The 17,872-nt window shown below is 36.4% G+C and overlaps 1 protein-coding gene across 1 annotated transcript in view; it reads left to right on the top strand.

The window, feature by feature from the left end:
- The window catches only part of TMEM131 (transmembrane protein 131), a 93,693-nt gene that overhangs the window by 21,284 nt on the left and 54,537 nt on the right, over nt 1-17,872 (top strand). Inside the window, 2 exon segments of the mRNA XM_054271685.1 lie at nt 9,280-9,320; nt 15,828-15,896. Of these exon segments, the coding sequence (XP_054127660.1) occupies nt 9,280-9,320; nt 15,828-15,896 (110 nt within the window).

Below are 17,872 nucleotides of genomic sequence, written 5' to 3' on the forward strand. Positions count from 1 at the left end.
TCATGTAGATATTAATATGGTGACATCTTGTGACTGCTTCCTGGAATTAAAAAAAAAAGGCAATTACACTGTTGTGAAACTAGCCTTATGTCTTGTGAACAGCAGTCTACTAAAGTTTTAAACCTACTGCAATGTCTCTGACTGTTTCTCTTTTGACCTTTCCATAAGCTTTCACAAATGGCTGTTGTTCATTACAAATACTATGATGTAGTGGTAAATCAGTATTGTCTAATGTTATGTCACCTTCAAACAAATGATTTGGGGCTTTTTTAATATAAAAATAATCAATTCAGTACAGTGATTAATAATCATTGTGGTATCAAAGCCATCTCCACTCTTGGTTTATCTCCACTTCCCCCAAGAATCTGGTATCTTTAGAGCAGAAACAAGCTTTTTCTTGTTAGAAAGTTGCTTTACAAGTTAAGTAAATCAAATACCAAGCCTTGAATAATTATATTTTTAGGGATTCCTGCCACTTCCTTCCAGTTAGTGTGAACCCTCTTGATACTGGTTTTTGGTACTAATTTGGAATACGTACTGTTGGTAAATACTCCTTATGTCTTTCAATCACACTTTAGGAATTCCATTGTAAAAAATGAATGTGTTGAAAAGTTTGGTTTAACCAGTCTGACTGAAAACCCCTATTTATTGAAAGAGAATAAATCTTTAAATATTTAAGTAGAAAGCATTTCATTGGTAAAAATAAACTGACAATGGAAATTTCATGAGCTCATGCTACTGGATAACTAGCAAAAGTAGAGACTGTACTCTCTGGGTGTGGACTTACAGTTTGTAGTTTAGAAAGTGCTATACTGTGTAGTTCAACCTTCTGAGAAAAGTGATAATTCTATTCTTGAGCATATGTGTTCAGATTAAAGGTTTATATCTAAATAAAATGCTAGTTCTGCTTTTGGATTAAATTGAAATAACAAGGGAATTTATTATTTCTGTCTATTCACATGAATTGGTCCCTTTAAGAGCTCAGGTTTTTGAACTCTTAAAATAATTCATTTAGATCCTGAATATAGGGTAAGAATAGTATTAATGTAAATGCAATGTAGGTTTTGGGGTTTTTTTCAATAGCAGGTGGTTTCCAGATGTCTGTATAGTTGTTTGTCGCTTCAGAGTGATAGACTTGGTTGATTGTGAAGGACCTTGGGAGATCATGTATTCATTTTTCAGGTGGTGTTGTGTGTAGATTGGCTATGCCTGGCAGGTGCTTGACTCTTCTACTCTTAAAAGATGTAGAGAAGTATGTAAGTTTCATTCTTAAGCTGGTTTTACTGATGCTTTTTTTCTCAAGGCCATGTGTGCACTTGGGTTTTTTGTTAGGTTGTTTTACCTCTTCATCATGATAATTTTGTGCTGAAATCTACCTGTAGCTTCTTCATGCAAGTTTTTTACAACACTCAATTTACTGGATTTTTATTTGTCACTACTGGAAGTGTAGCATTTATTTAGACATTGTGCTGAGAGAGAGGACAGAGTAGTTCTTTCCCTATCTAGTAACGCTTCTTTTAGTAATGCCAAAATGAGTAGTAAGTTTTTGAGAGCATTTTGTTTGCTCATATAGTTTGTATTTCACTGTGCTTTCCTAGCACATTGTTTTCTTTAGTGTGCTATCAGTTATTCCCTTCCCAGTTTTACATTTAAGCTCTCCTTCAGCTGAACTTTACTACGTCAGTGTCAGGCTGTCCCCTCCCTGTGTTGTCCTGATTATTTGAACCCTTGTCCAGACCTGACAGATGCTTCACGTCTCTGACAGTGATGTCATCTGCAACTATTAGGAGAGCTGAAATAAACTACAACTGTTGCTTTTAATAATTTGTCCTTTCATGTTAAGCCAACATACTAGCTCACTTTTTGAGGACTTTACTTTGAAAAATGAATGGTAAAGGAAAATTTATTTTTTGGAGCAAAGCTTTCTTTTTTTTTTTTTTAAGATAATAAATGACTTTCCCTGGTCCTTCTATTTGTCATTAGAGCTTTTGCCTTGTGTATCTAATATTCTTCCGGACAGTGTAGTTGAGACCACTGTTTTTTAGAGTGATTAAAATTATTTTTTTTTTAATTCAGACTGTTTGGAAAGTACTTCTGTTTATGTAGTAGTATTTTTAAAGTAGTGTATTGCTAAAATGAGAAAGGAAAGTGGTAAGACTTTTCAAATTATCTTACCGTGAATCTGCCGCAATAATCATAAGTGTTTGCAACCATTTTTTACAGGTAAATTCCTAAAAATTATTTTACTGATAATTGCTGGTTTGCAGAATAGCTGAAATACTGGGAATAAAGAAAGCCTGCATGCTTATATATACTTAATACATATTTGTTCATAAATTGCTGTAAACTGCTTGTTACAGAGACTGATAGTGAGAATTACAATGGTCTTATATGACAAAGAGACAGGATCTTAATATGACTTGCAGTGGCTTCTGAAGACATGGAACCAAATTACCTTTGTAGGGCTCAGCTGTGTTGTTCTCTTACTGGTGGAAGTTTAGTATTTTCTGCATGATCTGTACTTCATTCTCACTGGTGCAGCAAAGAATTCTCTTAACACAAGTGGCAAGCTTTCAGTTCTGATGTATCAGCAATAGTGTTTTCAGGGAGTAAAGTCTAAGCGTATTTTTAATTACCTCACATTTTCATATTGTATGTAAATCCGTTTTTTCATATTTTATATTCATTAATTCATTCATTTATTTTGATATTGTATAAAAATCATTTTTTGAAGGGATTTGATGGAATCTCCATTGATATTTCTGTAGCCAAAGTGTTAAGAATACAAGCTCATAGGTGTGCAGTAAAGTGGCTGGACCATTGACCTTGATGGGCGTATTCTACAGGACAGAGTTCAGCTGGCAGTTTGTTACCTGTGATGGAGCTTGGAACTGAGGACAGCATTGCTCAGTGTTGTCTTTAGCAGCCTGGTTGGTGGCATGGAGAGTATCTCAGGGAGTTTAGAGATGATACCAAATTGGCCAAGGGAGCTGTTACACTGGAAGGCAAGGCTGCTGTTCAGAGGGCTTTCAGCAGGCTGACAGGAACCTCGTGACCTTCAGCTCAGACAAATGCAAGGCCTGCACCTGAGAGGGAACAACAGGATGAGCTGGGCCGTGGCAGCAGCACTGCAGAAAAGACATGGGGAGGTTCTGGAAGAGAACAGATTGAACATAAGTTGTCCATGTGCTGTTGTAGGAAAGACAACTGCCAGCCTTCTGAATTGTGAACAAACATGGACCCAGAAGATAAAGGGTGTGAATTTGCCCCCTCCTGTGAGACTGCAGCTGAGTATTGTGTCCAGTCTGGGCTACCCAGTGTGAGGAAGGCACTGACATACTGGAGCAGGCCCAGCAGAGTAATGCAGGATGGTCAGGGCCTGGAAGGCAGGCTTCTCATGTTAGGATGTATTTTTTTCAGCTATTAGGAGAAAAGACCAAGAGGAAAACTGATTTTTGAATTAACACGAACCAGATTTTTCCTGTATGCTATGGAAGGATGAGAAGCTTTGGACACAGATTCCCATGCAAGAAAAAAAAACCTTTAAACTTGAAGATGTTCAAACACTGGACCAATTTATTAAAAGAAGTCGAATTTCTGTCTTTTGAGATCCCCAAAACATGGTACCCCAAAGCTCACCTGCACTTAGGAGACCTCCACTCAGCAACAGCAGACTAGATGGCCTCTGGAGCTTTCTTTCCCATGTGTGTGACTTTATAACGGAGGAAGAGCCATCCTAGTTCATTGCTGTGGCTTGTGAGCAGCTGAAGTTCTTCTGCTTCTTGTGCTGGAAGAATTGCCATCCCCAGGCTTTAGATTAAAAATAATTGGTGCCCAGGAGTGACTGTTGTTAAAGCCAGTGTCAACAGCATGTGTTGCATCAGCTACAGTCAGGTGATGAGGTTTTATTTCCTTATGTGAGTTTGTGTCATGAAACACCAGGGCAAGAATGGCTTCAGTCCACTTTCAGCTACCTTTCAGATTACAGCATTCATTTTTTCATTACCTTAAGTGAGATATAACTCATTAATTAAGTTTATTTTAATTATAATAATTATTAATATAGGGCTCAAGAAGATTTAAGAACAATGAAGATTTAAGCTGCCATTTATCACTTTTGTAGCTGTCTCTCAACATATAGTTGCAAGCAGCACATACCTCTTCTACAAGAAGGAATCAGCCTTACTATGAAACAGTGAGATGTAAAATGTTCTGAGTCTTTAGGACTGCAACAGTCTTTAAATTGGTGTGGCTAATCTCTTGTGTAGGAATATAGAAAACTTTGATTGTTGAGAATTTTGTTAATATTAAGGAAATATATTTGGTGTTGGAAATCCCTGGTCTTGAACCCCAAGAGGATCTGCCTCCTTGCATTGCCCCAAATGTCCTTGTTGAAGACTTCTGAGCTCTAGTTTAGTTGCTTAAACATAGATAACCAGTGCTATTTGAGATGTCCTGGGCATCTACATGGACCTGGCAGATGTGGCACAGGGTGTAGGAGAAACTGTGTCCTTCTGGCTGTCAGTCTGGGAGCAGGCAGGCTGCCCTAGGACATTTATCTAAAGTGGCAGCAGATGCCTATGTTTAGATGACTGAATGTAGTGCTAGGTAATATGACCTCTTATCAAGAAGTGAAGAATAGCTATTATAACAAATAGTGAGACATTAAAATTAACTTGGTGGTTGTGACTGTTTGTTTGTTTAGTGGGATTTTTTGGTTTTATGTTCTGGCTGAGGCTAACAGCCATGAGTATTTAATTCGAGACGGCCTTCAGGCTGTGAGATATGGATTTTGATTCTCCATGTATGCAAGATTATTGTCTGGTGTCTTCCACAATTATACTGAGTCTTTAAAGTGTACTTTGAGGTACAGATTCTCCATGAAATCTGTCTTGAGAATATAACCCTGTGAGGAAACTATTCCTAAGTCTTGAAACCATGGTGTTGGCTGACTGCCTTCAAATTTTCTAGCACACTGTGTGCAAGTTTTCTCAAGATCTTTATACTGAAATCCCTTGTTTTATAGTTTAATCCTACTAGGGTTATATAAGAGATTAAATTAAGGCATGATACTGTTAGGAGCAACAGCCTAAATGTTATCTGCTGTCTTTAAATTAAAAAAAAAAATTAAAAAAGAATCATCTATCTTCAAGTCTTGAACACAGCCTTTTGGGTGAAAGGATCATAAATGCCCAGTACTGGTAAAAGGGGTGATTTTTCCCTTTCTCTCTTTTCCCCTGCTCAGTTGTATATTTCTGCTGTTCCTTTTGTGCTGAAGTTAGGTTTTGTTGTTAGGGATTTGGATTGGGAAATTAATCCAATTGAAAGGGTTTTTTTCCTGTAAGTTATCTTATTATCTGTCTTGAAATATTAATAGTGTACATATGCATTGTACTTCCTGATCTGTACATGTCAATATTTTTTTTTATTTCTAATGCTTCTTCAGTACAGATAAGATTTAATAAATGTTTCATATAAATCATATTTTGCTCATTCTGCTCTTTCAGAATGTACCTTTCAGAAGAAAAGATGAAGCTGTATTTTTTAAAAAGCATAGTTATATTTCTCTTTACCTGATAAACCAAGCAAAGCCTATACAATAAATAGTGGATTGATCAGGTACATGGCTTTAGTTCCTGACAGTTTTGTGCAGTCACAGAGGAAAAATAGCAGGCCAGACTGCAGTACAATAGGTCCACAATTACACCTAGAGATCAAATTTTTTTTAAAAAAAGTTTTTAGGACTTGTAACTGAACATAGTTGTATGTTTTTGTTTACTGCATGACTTGAAAGATTGACGTGTAATAAAAAGAGAGGTAATTATAGAAACTGCCACATGAGATTTATTTTTGGTTTAGTTCCATGATGCTATAGTTGCTGAAGTTGGTATGCTATTTCTTTGCTCTTGATTGACACTGATCCAAAAAATGAACTTTAAAAACCCCAGCAAAGTCCACACAACAAAATACACACAAAAACAATTAAACAGAGTAAAAAGCAAGCAGCTCCTGCTCAAAAAAACAGAAGTGTAATTAAAATGAATTTATAATATTGTTTGTGTTTAATGGACATCTGAGAGCAAATACCAGCCTTTTTCTTGTAAGCATGAGTCTTTGATGTATTTTTGCTCTTAAATATATATCAGAAATACCAATCTTAGCAGAGTGATTTATGATTTTAAACCTGATCTACAGATATTTGACTTAATATTTTCATAGCAAATCAGTAAATGCAGAACCTAGGGGAAAACCTTGGATGTGCAGTCAGATAATTCAACTCCCAGCAGTTAACTACAGCCATGGCAATGTAGTACTTGCACTTTTTTCAGTTATGAGTATTTCCATTGCTTTCTGGAATTAAATTTGATCTCCACTGCCCTCTGTCTAAAAGTTGGCCTGGGTGGAATCTTAGACTGAGTCTGATATTAGTAGTATTGACAGCCAATTATGATGCTTAAGAGTACATATAACTAACAACTTTCTGTATGAAATTATTAAATACTTAATAGAACGTGCTGTCTTATTAGAGCCAAAGCTAGTTGTCAAGGATGGGACAGTGCTGGTAATATCTATTTTAGTTGCCTTGTCATAGGATCTGAATCTGTTAGTTCCATCATCTGACTGTCAGGTAGCAGCGGGTAACTTAATTATGTGCTTTAGTTATGTTTTGAAAGAAAAAACCCTTCATTGTTGAAAGAAATGTTTTATTTAATTTTTGTGATTAATGTGCTTTAAAGGACATTGGTAAGGGTTACAAGGTTTTATATACAGTTTTGTATATCTGTTAATTTCACAGAGTAAGTCCAGTTGTTGTGGTTTAACTACAGCTGGAAGCTCAGCCTCACACAGCTGCTTGCTCTGTTTCCCCCATGGGAGGGGATGGGGGAAGGGAATCTGAGGTGTAAAAGTGAGAAAACTTGTGGAATAAGATAAAGACACTTTAGTAGGTAAACCAAAATAAAGAAATCACAGAATTATAATTTCAGAATACTCTGAGTTGGAAGGGACCACAAGGATCAACAAGTCAAACTCTTGGCCCTGCACAGACATCCCCAAGATTCACACCATGTGCTTGAGAGCATTTTCCAAACACTTCTTAAATGCCTGTTTCTGTGCTAAACCACTCTCTGGGTGAAGAACCTTTTCCTAATATTGAACCTAAATCTTCCCAGACACATGCTGTCACAGAAGTCACATACATCCTTATCTCAAGCCATGAGTGTTCTCATGGTTGAATTGAGAAAATAATGTGTGTCAGTTTGAAACTGGAAGGTTTGCCTTTGTCTTTCCAGTCTGAGGAAAATATAAGGTATGGAAGGAAAAGATCTGCCTTTTTGTATTGAATTTCTTTAGATTTCATAGCTAATTAACTTGTTAATTAGCAGTACTTCCTAGAAAGTGTTAGATAGAAAACATTTTGTGCCTTAAGCATTCATGACTTAACTAAAACTGATTTTAAATTTCTTCCTTCTTCATTTTAATTTAATTTCTCTTATAGCCTGTTGTAAATTGTTTTGGAGTAGTAAGTATTTACCTGTATCTTACAGGAAATAGAAAAAGGAGTGTGGCATCAGAACTTAAGAAGCTGAACTAAAAGCTTATCAGTATATGAGTAGTATACCTTAGCTGGGAGAACATGGAAAGATGTGTAAGCTTTTTTTTCTATTCAGTAAATTAATGGTTTAAATGAAGATTAAGAAATGGACTGGTTTCCTAATTACAGTACTAACATAGAAGGTATATTTAAAGGAAAGCTTGCTGACTTTCAAATTACACTAACATAGCATAAAGCAACTTTGCTTGTTTTTTAGTCTTTTCTTCACTGAGGAAAAACTGCACTGATTATTGTGTACTATAAAATGTAATTTCATGTGAACCCTTTCCTTCAGCAAGGCAGTCTGGCTCCCTATATCAGAGGTTGTGAACAAAAAAAAAAAATCTAAAGAATGCTCTGTATTGCCTTTCAAAATTGTAAATAAATCCTCAAGTTACAAACAGATTAGCTTTGTTTTACAATGGTAAATAATTCACTTCCAGCTTTCTTTAGTTTGATGTCAACTGGAGGGTGAGTAAACCAAATAACTTCATTTTAAATCTGGAACACTACTTAGATTTACAATCCAGAATTGATCCTTGACACAAATAAAACATTAATGTTTGTAGACTCAGTGATTTAATAGGAGTAATTATAAAATTTCCAAAAAATGTCTCCAAATAGCAAAATCAAATTCCTCTAATAAAAGAACCTATATTTTAAGTAAAGACAATTTTGAAGGAACTATTTTTAAAAATACTTTTTAGCTTAGAAAAAAAGAAAGATACAAAGTGTAATTTTTAGATGAAATAGAAATCAATGAAGTGTCCAGCAAAAGGGAGTTGATTTTTAGTTCTGAAATGAGATACAAGTTTTCATTCCCCTTGCAAACAAGTGACATTGTTGTACTAGAGGTGAACTGGTCAAGGTGCACTATGGACTTCATCAGACCTGTGAGCTTTTTTCCCCCACTCTCAGGAGATAAGTATTCTGGTTGGCCATGAAATGTCTTTAAGAGGGCAAGTAAAATCCTCAGTTTGATCTCCAAATCCTGTGGGAAGACAGAAGTTTTCCAAGTCTGGTATGCTTTAACATTAGCTGTATCAGAAGGACACTGCATACACAGACTTCTAATCCAGTTGGTGCTTCTTAGGCAAGAGTAAACTAATTGGGAGTCCCTAGACAACCTAACCTCCTTGTTTGCAGGTAATTAGCTGAAATGTCCAGCAGAGTGGAAGGAAGGGTATGAATAATAGAGGCTAGAAGATCATTAGCAGAGAAGGAGGAGATGGTGTTTCCTAGTTAAATGGAGATTATAGCCTTCTTTGTTTTCTAGGTGGTAAATTACATCAGTGAGGTAATTGGCGGGCTATTTCTTGTTTTATATGCTTTTCCTTGTAGATTGTTTCATACATCTATCTATGCTAGGTTTTTCTTTTGCTCCATGCAGTGTTATAATTTCCTGGACTTTTTTCTCCTCTCAGTTTTTAGGTTGTTAAGTTGCTGCTTGTTTTGTAGTTTGTGGGCATTACTACTACAATTCTTGTCCAAGGCCAAACTTAATTTCTCTAATTGGAAAAAGCCGATTTACATTTTCTGCTCCAGTTCAGAGCTTCTCCTTTTTGTTTTCAAGCCCTGATTTACACACTTGTCGCTGTTGCCAGATTGTTAAGTTGAGGTGTTTTCCTTGCTGGTGGTATAATGCTGTTGGCTTCTTAAACTTAATTTTTTTTTTTCTTTTACAGACTGAGACAACTTTAGGCCTCAGTTCATATCAACAGAAAAGGTAAGCATCTTTCTAAAAGTTTAATACGGACTTTAATAATAAGATTTGTGGTACTTTTCATAAGAATAATAACGTTTTAATGTAAAAAAGATCAAATACAAACCATGTTATTTTTTTCCAATTATTTTTCTCATACAGAGGAAATGAAACTAAAATGAGATAGTTTTTAATATTGAACAGATCAATCATAGAATAGTTTGGATTGGCAGGGACATTGAAGATAAGGTGGTTCCATCCCTCTGCCATGAGCTGGGTTCCTGTCCCTCACTATCCTATCAATAAAGAATTCCTTCCTAATTTCTCATCTAAACATTCCCTGTTTCAGTTTAAAGCCCTTTCTTTCTCATCCTAGTACTAAATGACCTTGTGAAAAGTCCCACTCCACCTCTCTTATAGCCTGTTTTGGGTACTGGAAGGTGCTCTAAGGTCACCTCAGAGCCTTCTCTTCTTCAGGCTGAGCAGCCCCAACTCTCCCAGCTGTCTTTGTAGGAGAGGTGCTTTGTCCTTCTGATCGTCTTGATGGCCCTTCTTGAGGAGGTAGCTTCACGTGTGGAATTAAAAACTGAAGAATTCTTTGATTCACTTTGTAATGGATTACAATTACACAGAGTAATTCTGTGTAATTAAACTGAAAGTCTGCTTGTAGATTTTTTTATAAAAGTAATTTTTCTGTACTTTCTTTTATTGAGGAGAAAGTTTGCCTACTTCAAAAATTCTTGATGTACTCTTTGGAGAAAAACTTGATGTTATTTGATAGATTCTTCCCTGCATTCCTTTGTGCCATCATAAAGTCATTAAGGTTGGAAGAGACCTCCAAGATCACCAACTCCTACCTTCAGCCATGTGCCACCATGCCCACTAAGCCATATCACAGAGTTGTTCATCTACTCAATTTGTGATGGTGATGTCACCACTTCCCTAGGGAGGCTGTTACAGTACTTAACCACATGATGATTTTTTTCTGAATATCCAACCTGAGTCGCCCCGGCACTGCTTGAGGCCATTTCCTCCTGTTCTGTCTCTGATTGCGTGGGAGGAGTCTGACCCCTACATGGCTACAATCTCCTGTCAGGTGGTTGTAGAGAGCAGTGAGGTCACCTCTGAGCCTCCTTTTCTCCAGACTAGACAACTCATGGCCCTGTGCTGTCCTCTCCTGTCTTGAAGACATAATTTATTACTGAAGAGTTTGCCATGTATGATACCTGACAAGGAAAATAAGTGGCCTCTTTTTCCTCTGGTGTCTAATTTTTCTCTGAAGAATCATCAGATATTATTTTTTTTTTTTGAATGAGTGCATTGAACAGTAATAATCAAGCTTGTTTCTTGGACAGTAGCATTCAGCAAGCTGTCATAGTGCATTTTTAGTAAATAGAGTTATGTTTTTTCCACAACCTGTTTTCTGTTCCTTTTCAGGAAATCTAGTAAAAGAATTTTGCATTTTGAATGAGTTCCTATGTTACACTGTGTATAGTTGCTTAATTGTGGGCTTAAGAGCCTTCTTTTTGCAAGTTTTGAAAAACCTGTGAAATCTCCAGCTGTGGACAGGAATGCAAACAGCTGTAGTTATGTGCTGCAGTATGTCAGTCTGATTGTAAGTATGAGAACATGAATTTGAACAAAAGAGAACAATGATTAGTGTATTTCTGTGTTTTGGATATAGCCAGACCTTATGGGGATTCTTTAAATGGAATAGTATCTTGTTTAAATCATGAAATCTCAGTGGCAGAAAGAAAGTGCCTGTATTGGCATCCGTAGATTTGGTGCAGTATTGTTTCCCAGAAAACAACTGAATTTGGTGGTTCTTGTGATTGAGGCCATGGACTAGATTGCTTACAGGATTTTTTAAATTTTAATTTCTCAGTTAAGAAGATTGCTTTCTGTATTGGAAAATTTCAGTGTTCCAGACTGTATTCTGTTAAAACACTGGTTTAGATACCTGAAAATAAATAGTCTGTTCCACTTAAGTGTGCTAGCCTATTTGAAGTTCAGTCACAATGATGAAGGTTTGCATTGCAAGGTCTCTGATACCATGTTACATAGCAAATACCAAATTTGTTTTCTGTTTTTCTCTCTCACTGCTGTTACTTGTTTTGCATGAATCTTTCCTTTGTCTTTTTCTTGGTGATTTTTTCAATGGCGTTGCTAGAAACAATACATAACTTCTCTAGATGACTTGTCTTCCCTTGTCCTTATTAGAGATTATTTCTTCTTCTTGGTATAGCTTGCCAATATTTTTTCCCTATTTAGGCAGTTTATTCAGTTCTCTGATCTACTTTTTAGCACTAAATGGAAAGAGGGAAATGAGCTAGCAATTCAATTTGTTTGGTCATGCCCATGGTCAGGTTACAGTGCATCTATTCAAGCTTCTCCCTGTTCTTTCGCCAGACACTCCCCCTTGGGAATTGCTGGCTTTGAACTTTGCCTGTTACGAGTGTGTTTTCCTTATATAAGGTTAATATTGTCATATCTAAGCCAGCTACTATCTGGGTAGTTTATAAAAAAAATTTTTGCAAGTCTCTTTATTCATCTGCATTTTTAACAGCAGCTTCTGCCAGATACTGAAGTGGTCAATTGTTTTGTGGGAGCTCACTTTCTCACTGAACCTGTGATTAATACCCATATTTCTAAAAAAAATCTAGTTTTAAAAATTGAAATATCTTTTCTGATATATGCAGCTCAGCCTTATTTTTAAATATTAACAAGTTGTGGATGCACTCAGGTTACTTACAGAACATTATTAGCTCAAGAAGTCTGCAATGGCTCTTTCGAGGATTCTGGCACAAAAAGTACCCACTGTGAAGCATTTGCCAATTTGTCATTTTAAGGTCCACAGAGTTATTTTTAGAGATGTTTTTATTTGATTTTGTGGTAATGGAAATAAAGTAGCAGCTTTCTAAGAGTTCTTGTTGCTAAATAAAATAATGAAAATAAATTGTTTCACAGCTTAATTCTGCTGTCTTTATTTCTTTACAATTTATGGCACAAGAGAGGAACTAAAACCCTTTAAACAACTGCTGAAGTAATGTGGGAAAAATTACATGTGGAGTATGCTTAGATTTGAATTTTCTGCAGAAGCAATTAAAGATGCTACAGATAAGATTCCACAGAGCACAGAACTCCTACAGAAATCCCAGAACAGCTAGAAAGGTAAAGTGAGGATACAGAGACACAGTTGCTGCCCAATTTTGCAGAAATCTTTAAATACTATATGTGACAAGCTTTTTCTTCATCTCCAAATGCAAAGATGTGCATTGATTATCTACCAATTGAGTGCCTAATACTCTGATAAACAGCAAAGCATTATGGAATTGCTGAAGAATGTCCTTAAGCTAGAAGAATATTGTGGCTCAGCACAGATGGACGCCCATATCAGCTTCAGTGTTTGCAGGCATTGCTATTTTGACCATGTTTGTGACAGCATGTGTGACAAATACTATTGAGACATGAAGATGCACTTCAGTGAGTTGCATGTGGGTAGCAGCAGCATCTTAGTAGTTGAGGTAAATATCCACTCAGATACAGCGTGGATGGAACAGGGAGGATAATGATCCTGCTGGGGACTATGTGTAGCTCACTCTCAAGTCTCAGTTTTAAAATCAAAATTCTTGCCGAAGGAAAAAGATGTTGAGAACATTTAAATTATGGGTCCATATGATTCCTGGCCAGTTCTTCATCTGCTGGCAGTTATCTGCAGTCCTCTCTTCCAGATGCATCTTTTCTTTTTCATGTTGTTCTTCTTGTCTTTAAAAGTTAGAAAGCTTGGAGGCGTAGGGAAGGAAAAATGTTTAAATTGTGGTATAGGACCGGGAGCCATATTTCTGCATGCATACAGCAGTAATTAACTTCATGTCATTATGCTGTAAAGTTGCCCTACCCATGGGTGTATCCAGCCTTCGGTGAGCAAGTGCCCAGCAGAGCAGAGACATTATCATCATTTCGTTGTCTGCTGCAAGTTGACTCATGTTGGGCCCTTCAGAAGGCAAAGTTTGTGGATCCCTATATTGCTGGGTCCTGTTTGAATCTTATTACAGTTCTTACTTTTATTATAATAGTTGGCATTCATTATGATGTTGCTGCCTTTACCAAACTTTAACCAAATGTAACAAATTTTAAAAATCTGTGTTGGCCAACTGGCTTTCCAGGATAATATAGCTGTGTCCTGAGAAAATGTTGCCTGAACTCTTACGTGTATGTGGAGAATTAAGTATGTAATAATTAAATAATTAATTCTGGACAAGAATTAATTATTGTTCAAGTTAGGCCAAGTTACAACACTTGACAACGTTTTCAATGCATTTGAAATAACGATATTAATTATCACCATTGTAAATATTTTTAATACTTTTCCATAAAAGGAATTGATATGTTATTCTGCCAATTATTACCAACACAAAGAGGTGCTGTCTAACTGTTCAAAGTTTTAGTTTTGGAAGAAATGGACAGAATTATTTTTAAGATCACTCTAAGATGAGTGGTTTCTGTTTAGCATTACCTTGACAATGGAGGTACAGGAGCCTTTTGACCTTTTTCATTTAGAAATGTCCTCTAAATTGTTTTTAAAATTAGACTGTAAACTCTGAAGACATACTAGTCACTTGTTTTATCCTTATGAAACCTAACTGCTAGTCTAGTTTTCCAGTTGTATTCTCCTACATCCAATGTCTCTGTAAACCTCATTCTGTTGAGTATTTGTTCTTCAGTTTGAGATTTGACTTTAGCCTGATAAGGTGTACCCAAATGCTCTCTTATTTGACAACTATAATGTCTCACAGCCACACTTAATAGTAGCAAGAATTTTATTTGTTTTTTTTGTAGACCTGAATACAGTTTTTCCTATTTGTGTCTTCTTGTATTTTCACTTCTGTTGTACTGTCATCTGCAAACACATGGCATATGTGCACACATGCATATTTAAGTATATACTAAGGCTGATTGGATGTACTAAGCCCACTCCTGTCCTGGTAGTGTTTTATTATTTTTATGTGGACAAAGCTGTTTTTAGTGACTAGGCTCTGTAGCATTGGACATGCTTTGACATCCAAACATAGAGCACTGGAAATTGATTGGCATGCTGTGTATTATACTTGGAGTGTGAAGATTCAGTCTGAGTTTAAGTGAGTCATTGAGACAATGTAATTTTAATTTAAATGCTTTTGATTTGATTTTGATTAAAAGATACAATTAAGATTTCCTAGCCTATTCTTAAACTTTTACTCGTGTAAATAGCTTCCTTGTTGAAGTGGTTCTGAAGTATGGTAAGGCATTGGAATTTGATCAATAATTAGCTTTCCTGGAATTGCACTGGATGGAATTGGATTGATCTTTGCTCAAGGCCCCAGCTTTCATAAGACAAGCCACATGTGTGTGCCCCATTTCCTGGCTGCTCCTCCATGCTGGGGCAGAGCTGCATAGTTCTGGGTAGAACTGGGTTTGTGAAGTAGCTTTCCTTACCCAGGACAAGTGGCTGCAGCTCTGTCTTTGGATATCTAGGATTGATACAAAGTCAGAAAACAAGGATCTAAACCAATAAGGCTATTTTAATAACAGAAAAATGCTTTTAAAAAAAAAAGGAGCTGTTGGTCTTGCCATTCAGGAGCCATTGATCTTCATATTATTCTTTAGTCTTCCCCCTTTTTTTTTTTAATTTTGTTGTCTCCTTGTTTTGGTTTTTGTATGAATAGGGTTTTACTCAGCTCAATTACAGTTACAGAGATGCCTAACTGTGGTCACAGTCACATTGTTCTGAATAATAAAAAATTGGTTAGGTCAATGAAACCACTTTGTATATTTTACTTCTATTTTTTGTTGTGGGTTAACTATTGTGCTCTATATAACTATACTGATAAAATAAGCAGTAGTAGAGAATGCTTCCAGGTATGCTGTTGACTTCACTTCTGGATTGTTTGAGTGCTGTTTAAGTTTTGGCCTTCATCTACTAGAATTCTCCTAAAGAATATCCAGGGCGAGGTCAGTGGAAGCAAAGCTAAGGAATATTTCCAGAGCAGAGTCATTGTCTTCTGGATATTGCAAGTTTTGAACTGTATTGGGTGTTTTCTCACATATGGCCTCAGTAACTTCAAGTACATTCAAGATTGTTTATGTACTAGGGTAGAAGTAGCTGGAGAAACTCAGGATGTGTATGTAAATTACTGTTACACATTGGACAATATCCAAAACATCTTTCATTGCAATGTTTGGACATTGCTATGAAAGATGATGTAAACCTTTTTAGTGTGTTGTTTCACTCAGCCATCATTATATAAAGGAGAGGTTTACATTTCAATTATGTCCATTTTCAAGATATGTACTCTTACATAATCTTTCTTGGAGACACTGCATAATCATGTTGTAAAATTGCGATATTTTGACTGGACAAGTTTTTGTTTGTTTCTTCTTTTGAATTAATTGCTTTATTAGAATTTTGCAAAGAGAGGGCTATTTGAGATGGGAAGGGAGCAAAAATGTCATTTAATAATATCTTTTACAGCATTTCAATTTTTCTTGCAGTGTATCCCTGTATCGGGGAAATTGCCGACCTCTCCGGTTTGAGCCACCAATGCTGGACTTCCATGAACAGTAAGTTGAAAAGTCTTTTGATCTATTTGGTTATGCAAATCAAAACAAAATAAAAAACCAACCAAACAAAAAAACCCCAAAACAAACCCAAAAACCCCTCCATCCACTGCAAAAAGCAAACAACAAATAACAAACAAAAACCCAGAAAATGAATAGGAACAGCATCTAAAGCTGGTAGAAAAGGTTGTATATGTAGATTGCATTATTAGATTGTAGGGGTAATTGACCTACACAGGGCTGCTTTACTCATTGCCTTGTAGTATTAAGTGACCTGTCAGCTGCTGTGGTTTTGATGATTTAGGTACTTGTACAGCTGCTCTGCAGAGTGGACAGTTTTAAGTCTTGAATGTAATGTTCTGAGGTGTGATTACCCCTCTGCTTGAATATAACCTGTGTCAGGGAGCATGTGCTCTAGCACATCAGTTTTACTATGGCTTGGTGGCAAAAAAACTGGCTGTGGATCTGCAATTATTAGAACAGTAATGTTGAGTTGTGAAAACACAGCCTCAAGCAGAGCAAATAGCCTCCAGGAACTTAGCTCTGTGTTCTCTACCTTGCAACTGATTGCTGTTTCCATTAAACAAAAGAAGGAAGGAAACCAAATGTTTTGCTGATGTACCTGTTAGTTCTGAGAACTACTTCAGTCTTAACTTTTCTTACCATGAACTGGTTACTGGTTATAGTAGCTCCAATCCCTTTTCTTCCCAACAGTCAAAAGTGGTTCTGGAGTAGATGTTCATGGGGCTTCTGTGCATAATTGATACTTAGAGCAATGCAAACTGTAGTGAAGGCATTTCAAACATTTGTTACCAGTTCAGCCTGGAAGAATGAAAACAGCCCAGGTGTGCCTTAGCACAGCATTCCCTCCTCCATCCTCAGCCAGTGTGCTGCTGCTGGATGAAAGGCTGTTTCATTTACAGATAAGCCACAGATTATTAATAAAAATGTAGTACCTCTTTCTTTTGGAAAGACTGCTGTGCAGTGTGACTGTGGAGTTGTGCAAGGAAGCTCCTGTGTACTGACATGGTGCATACTTGTGTCTATCTGAAAGAGGAGAAGCCATAACTGTGTTCTGGTTGCGCAGAGTAGCTTTCCAGAAATCACCTCTATACAAAAAAACCCCAGTGTAAATGTCACTAAATAACAAAGCTGTATGAAAATGCCTCATTTTACAGAACTTACTTGTACTCAGTCTAACAAAATTGTGGCTTTACTTCCGATTAAAGACAGAGCAAGTCGCTCTGCCCCCTCATTTTCCTTCAAAATTTCTTTTAGCTTTTGATGTGTGATTCTGTTGTTTTTCTTCCTGATGTCAGTAACCAGTCCTAGGTAGGAGAATATTCAGTTTCTGAACTGAATAGCAAAATATCTCATGGTAAGCCCTACTCTGCTTCTTCTCTGCTACAAGAAAAGTAGGCTATAGTTAATAAATTATTTTTGTGAGTGCAGTATGGATTCAAACTTACAGAGCAGTGTGCTTTTTGTTAGAGCTATTGTAAACTCACCAATTGATTTGAGTTTAGGTTAGTTTATTTTAAAAACTGTAGAAATTTTCAGTTCATAGTAATTCTAGACTTTGGTTTTGGGAATGTATTTTATACACCTTTTTCTATGAATAAATTTGATGTTCTCTGAGGTTATCTAAAGGTTATTTAAAGGTTATCTAGCATTTGCATGCTTATGCTTTGAAGAAAGCTACATGTGCTTTTTTGTTTTGTGGACTTCCAAAGATGATTTTTTTCTCCCTTACTACAAGTAGATCCAAGACAGTACCATAAATACTTTAAGTCCTTCTATATCATATTTTGGCCTTTTACATAAGCTGTTCTGGTCAAAGCTAAAGGTACTAAAGAAATGGTATAAATCTAATACAGTGTTAAAAGCAGCACAGATCTCTTACTTGGGAATGGCTCTGTATGATACATGCAAACTGCACTGAGGGATTGCTGCATTCTGTCAGTTAAAATAAGGAACCT

Source organism: Melozone crissalis, unplaced genomic scaffold (assembly GCF_028551555.1).
Source record: "Melozone crissalis strain CALT ecotype California unplaced genomic scaffold, PUWL_Pcris_2 ptg000013l_1, whole genome shotgun sequence".
Classification (NCBI taxonomy): domain Eukaryota; kingdom Metazoa; phylum Chordata; class Aves; order Passeriformes; family Passerellidae; genus Melozone; species Melozone crissalis.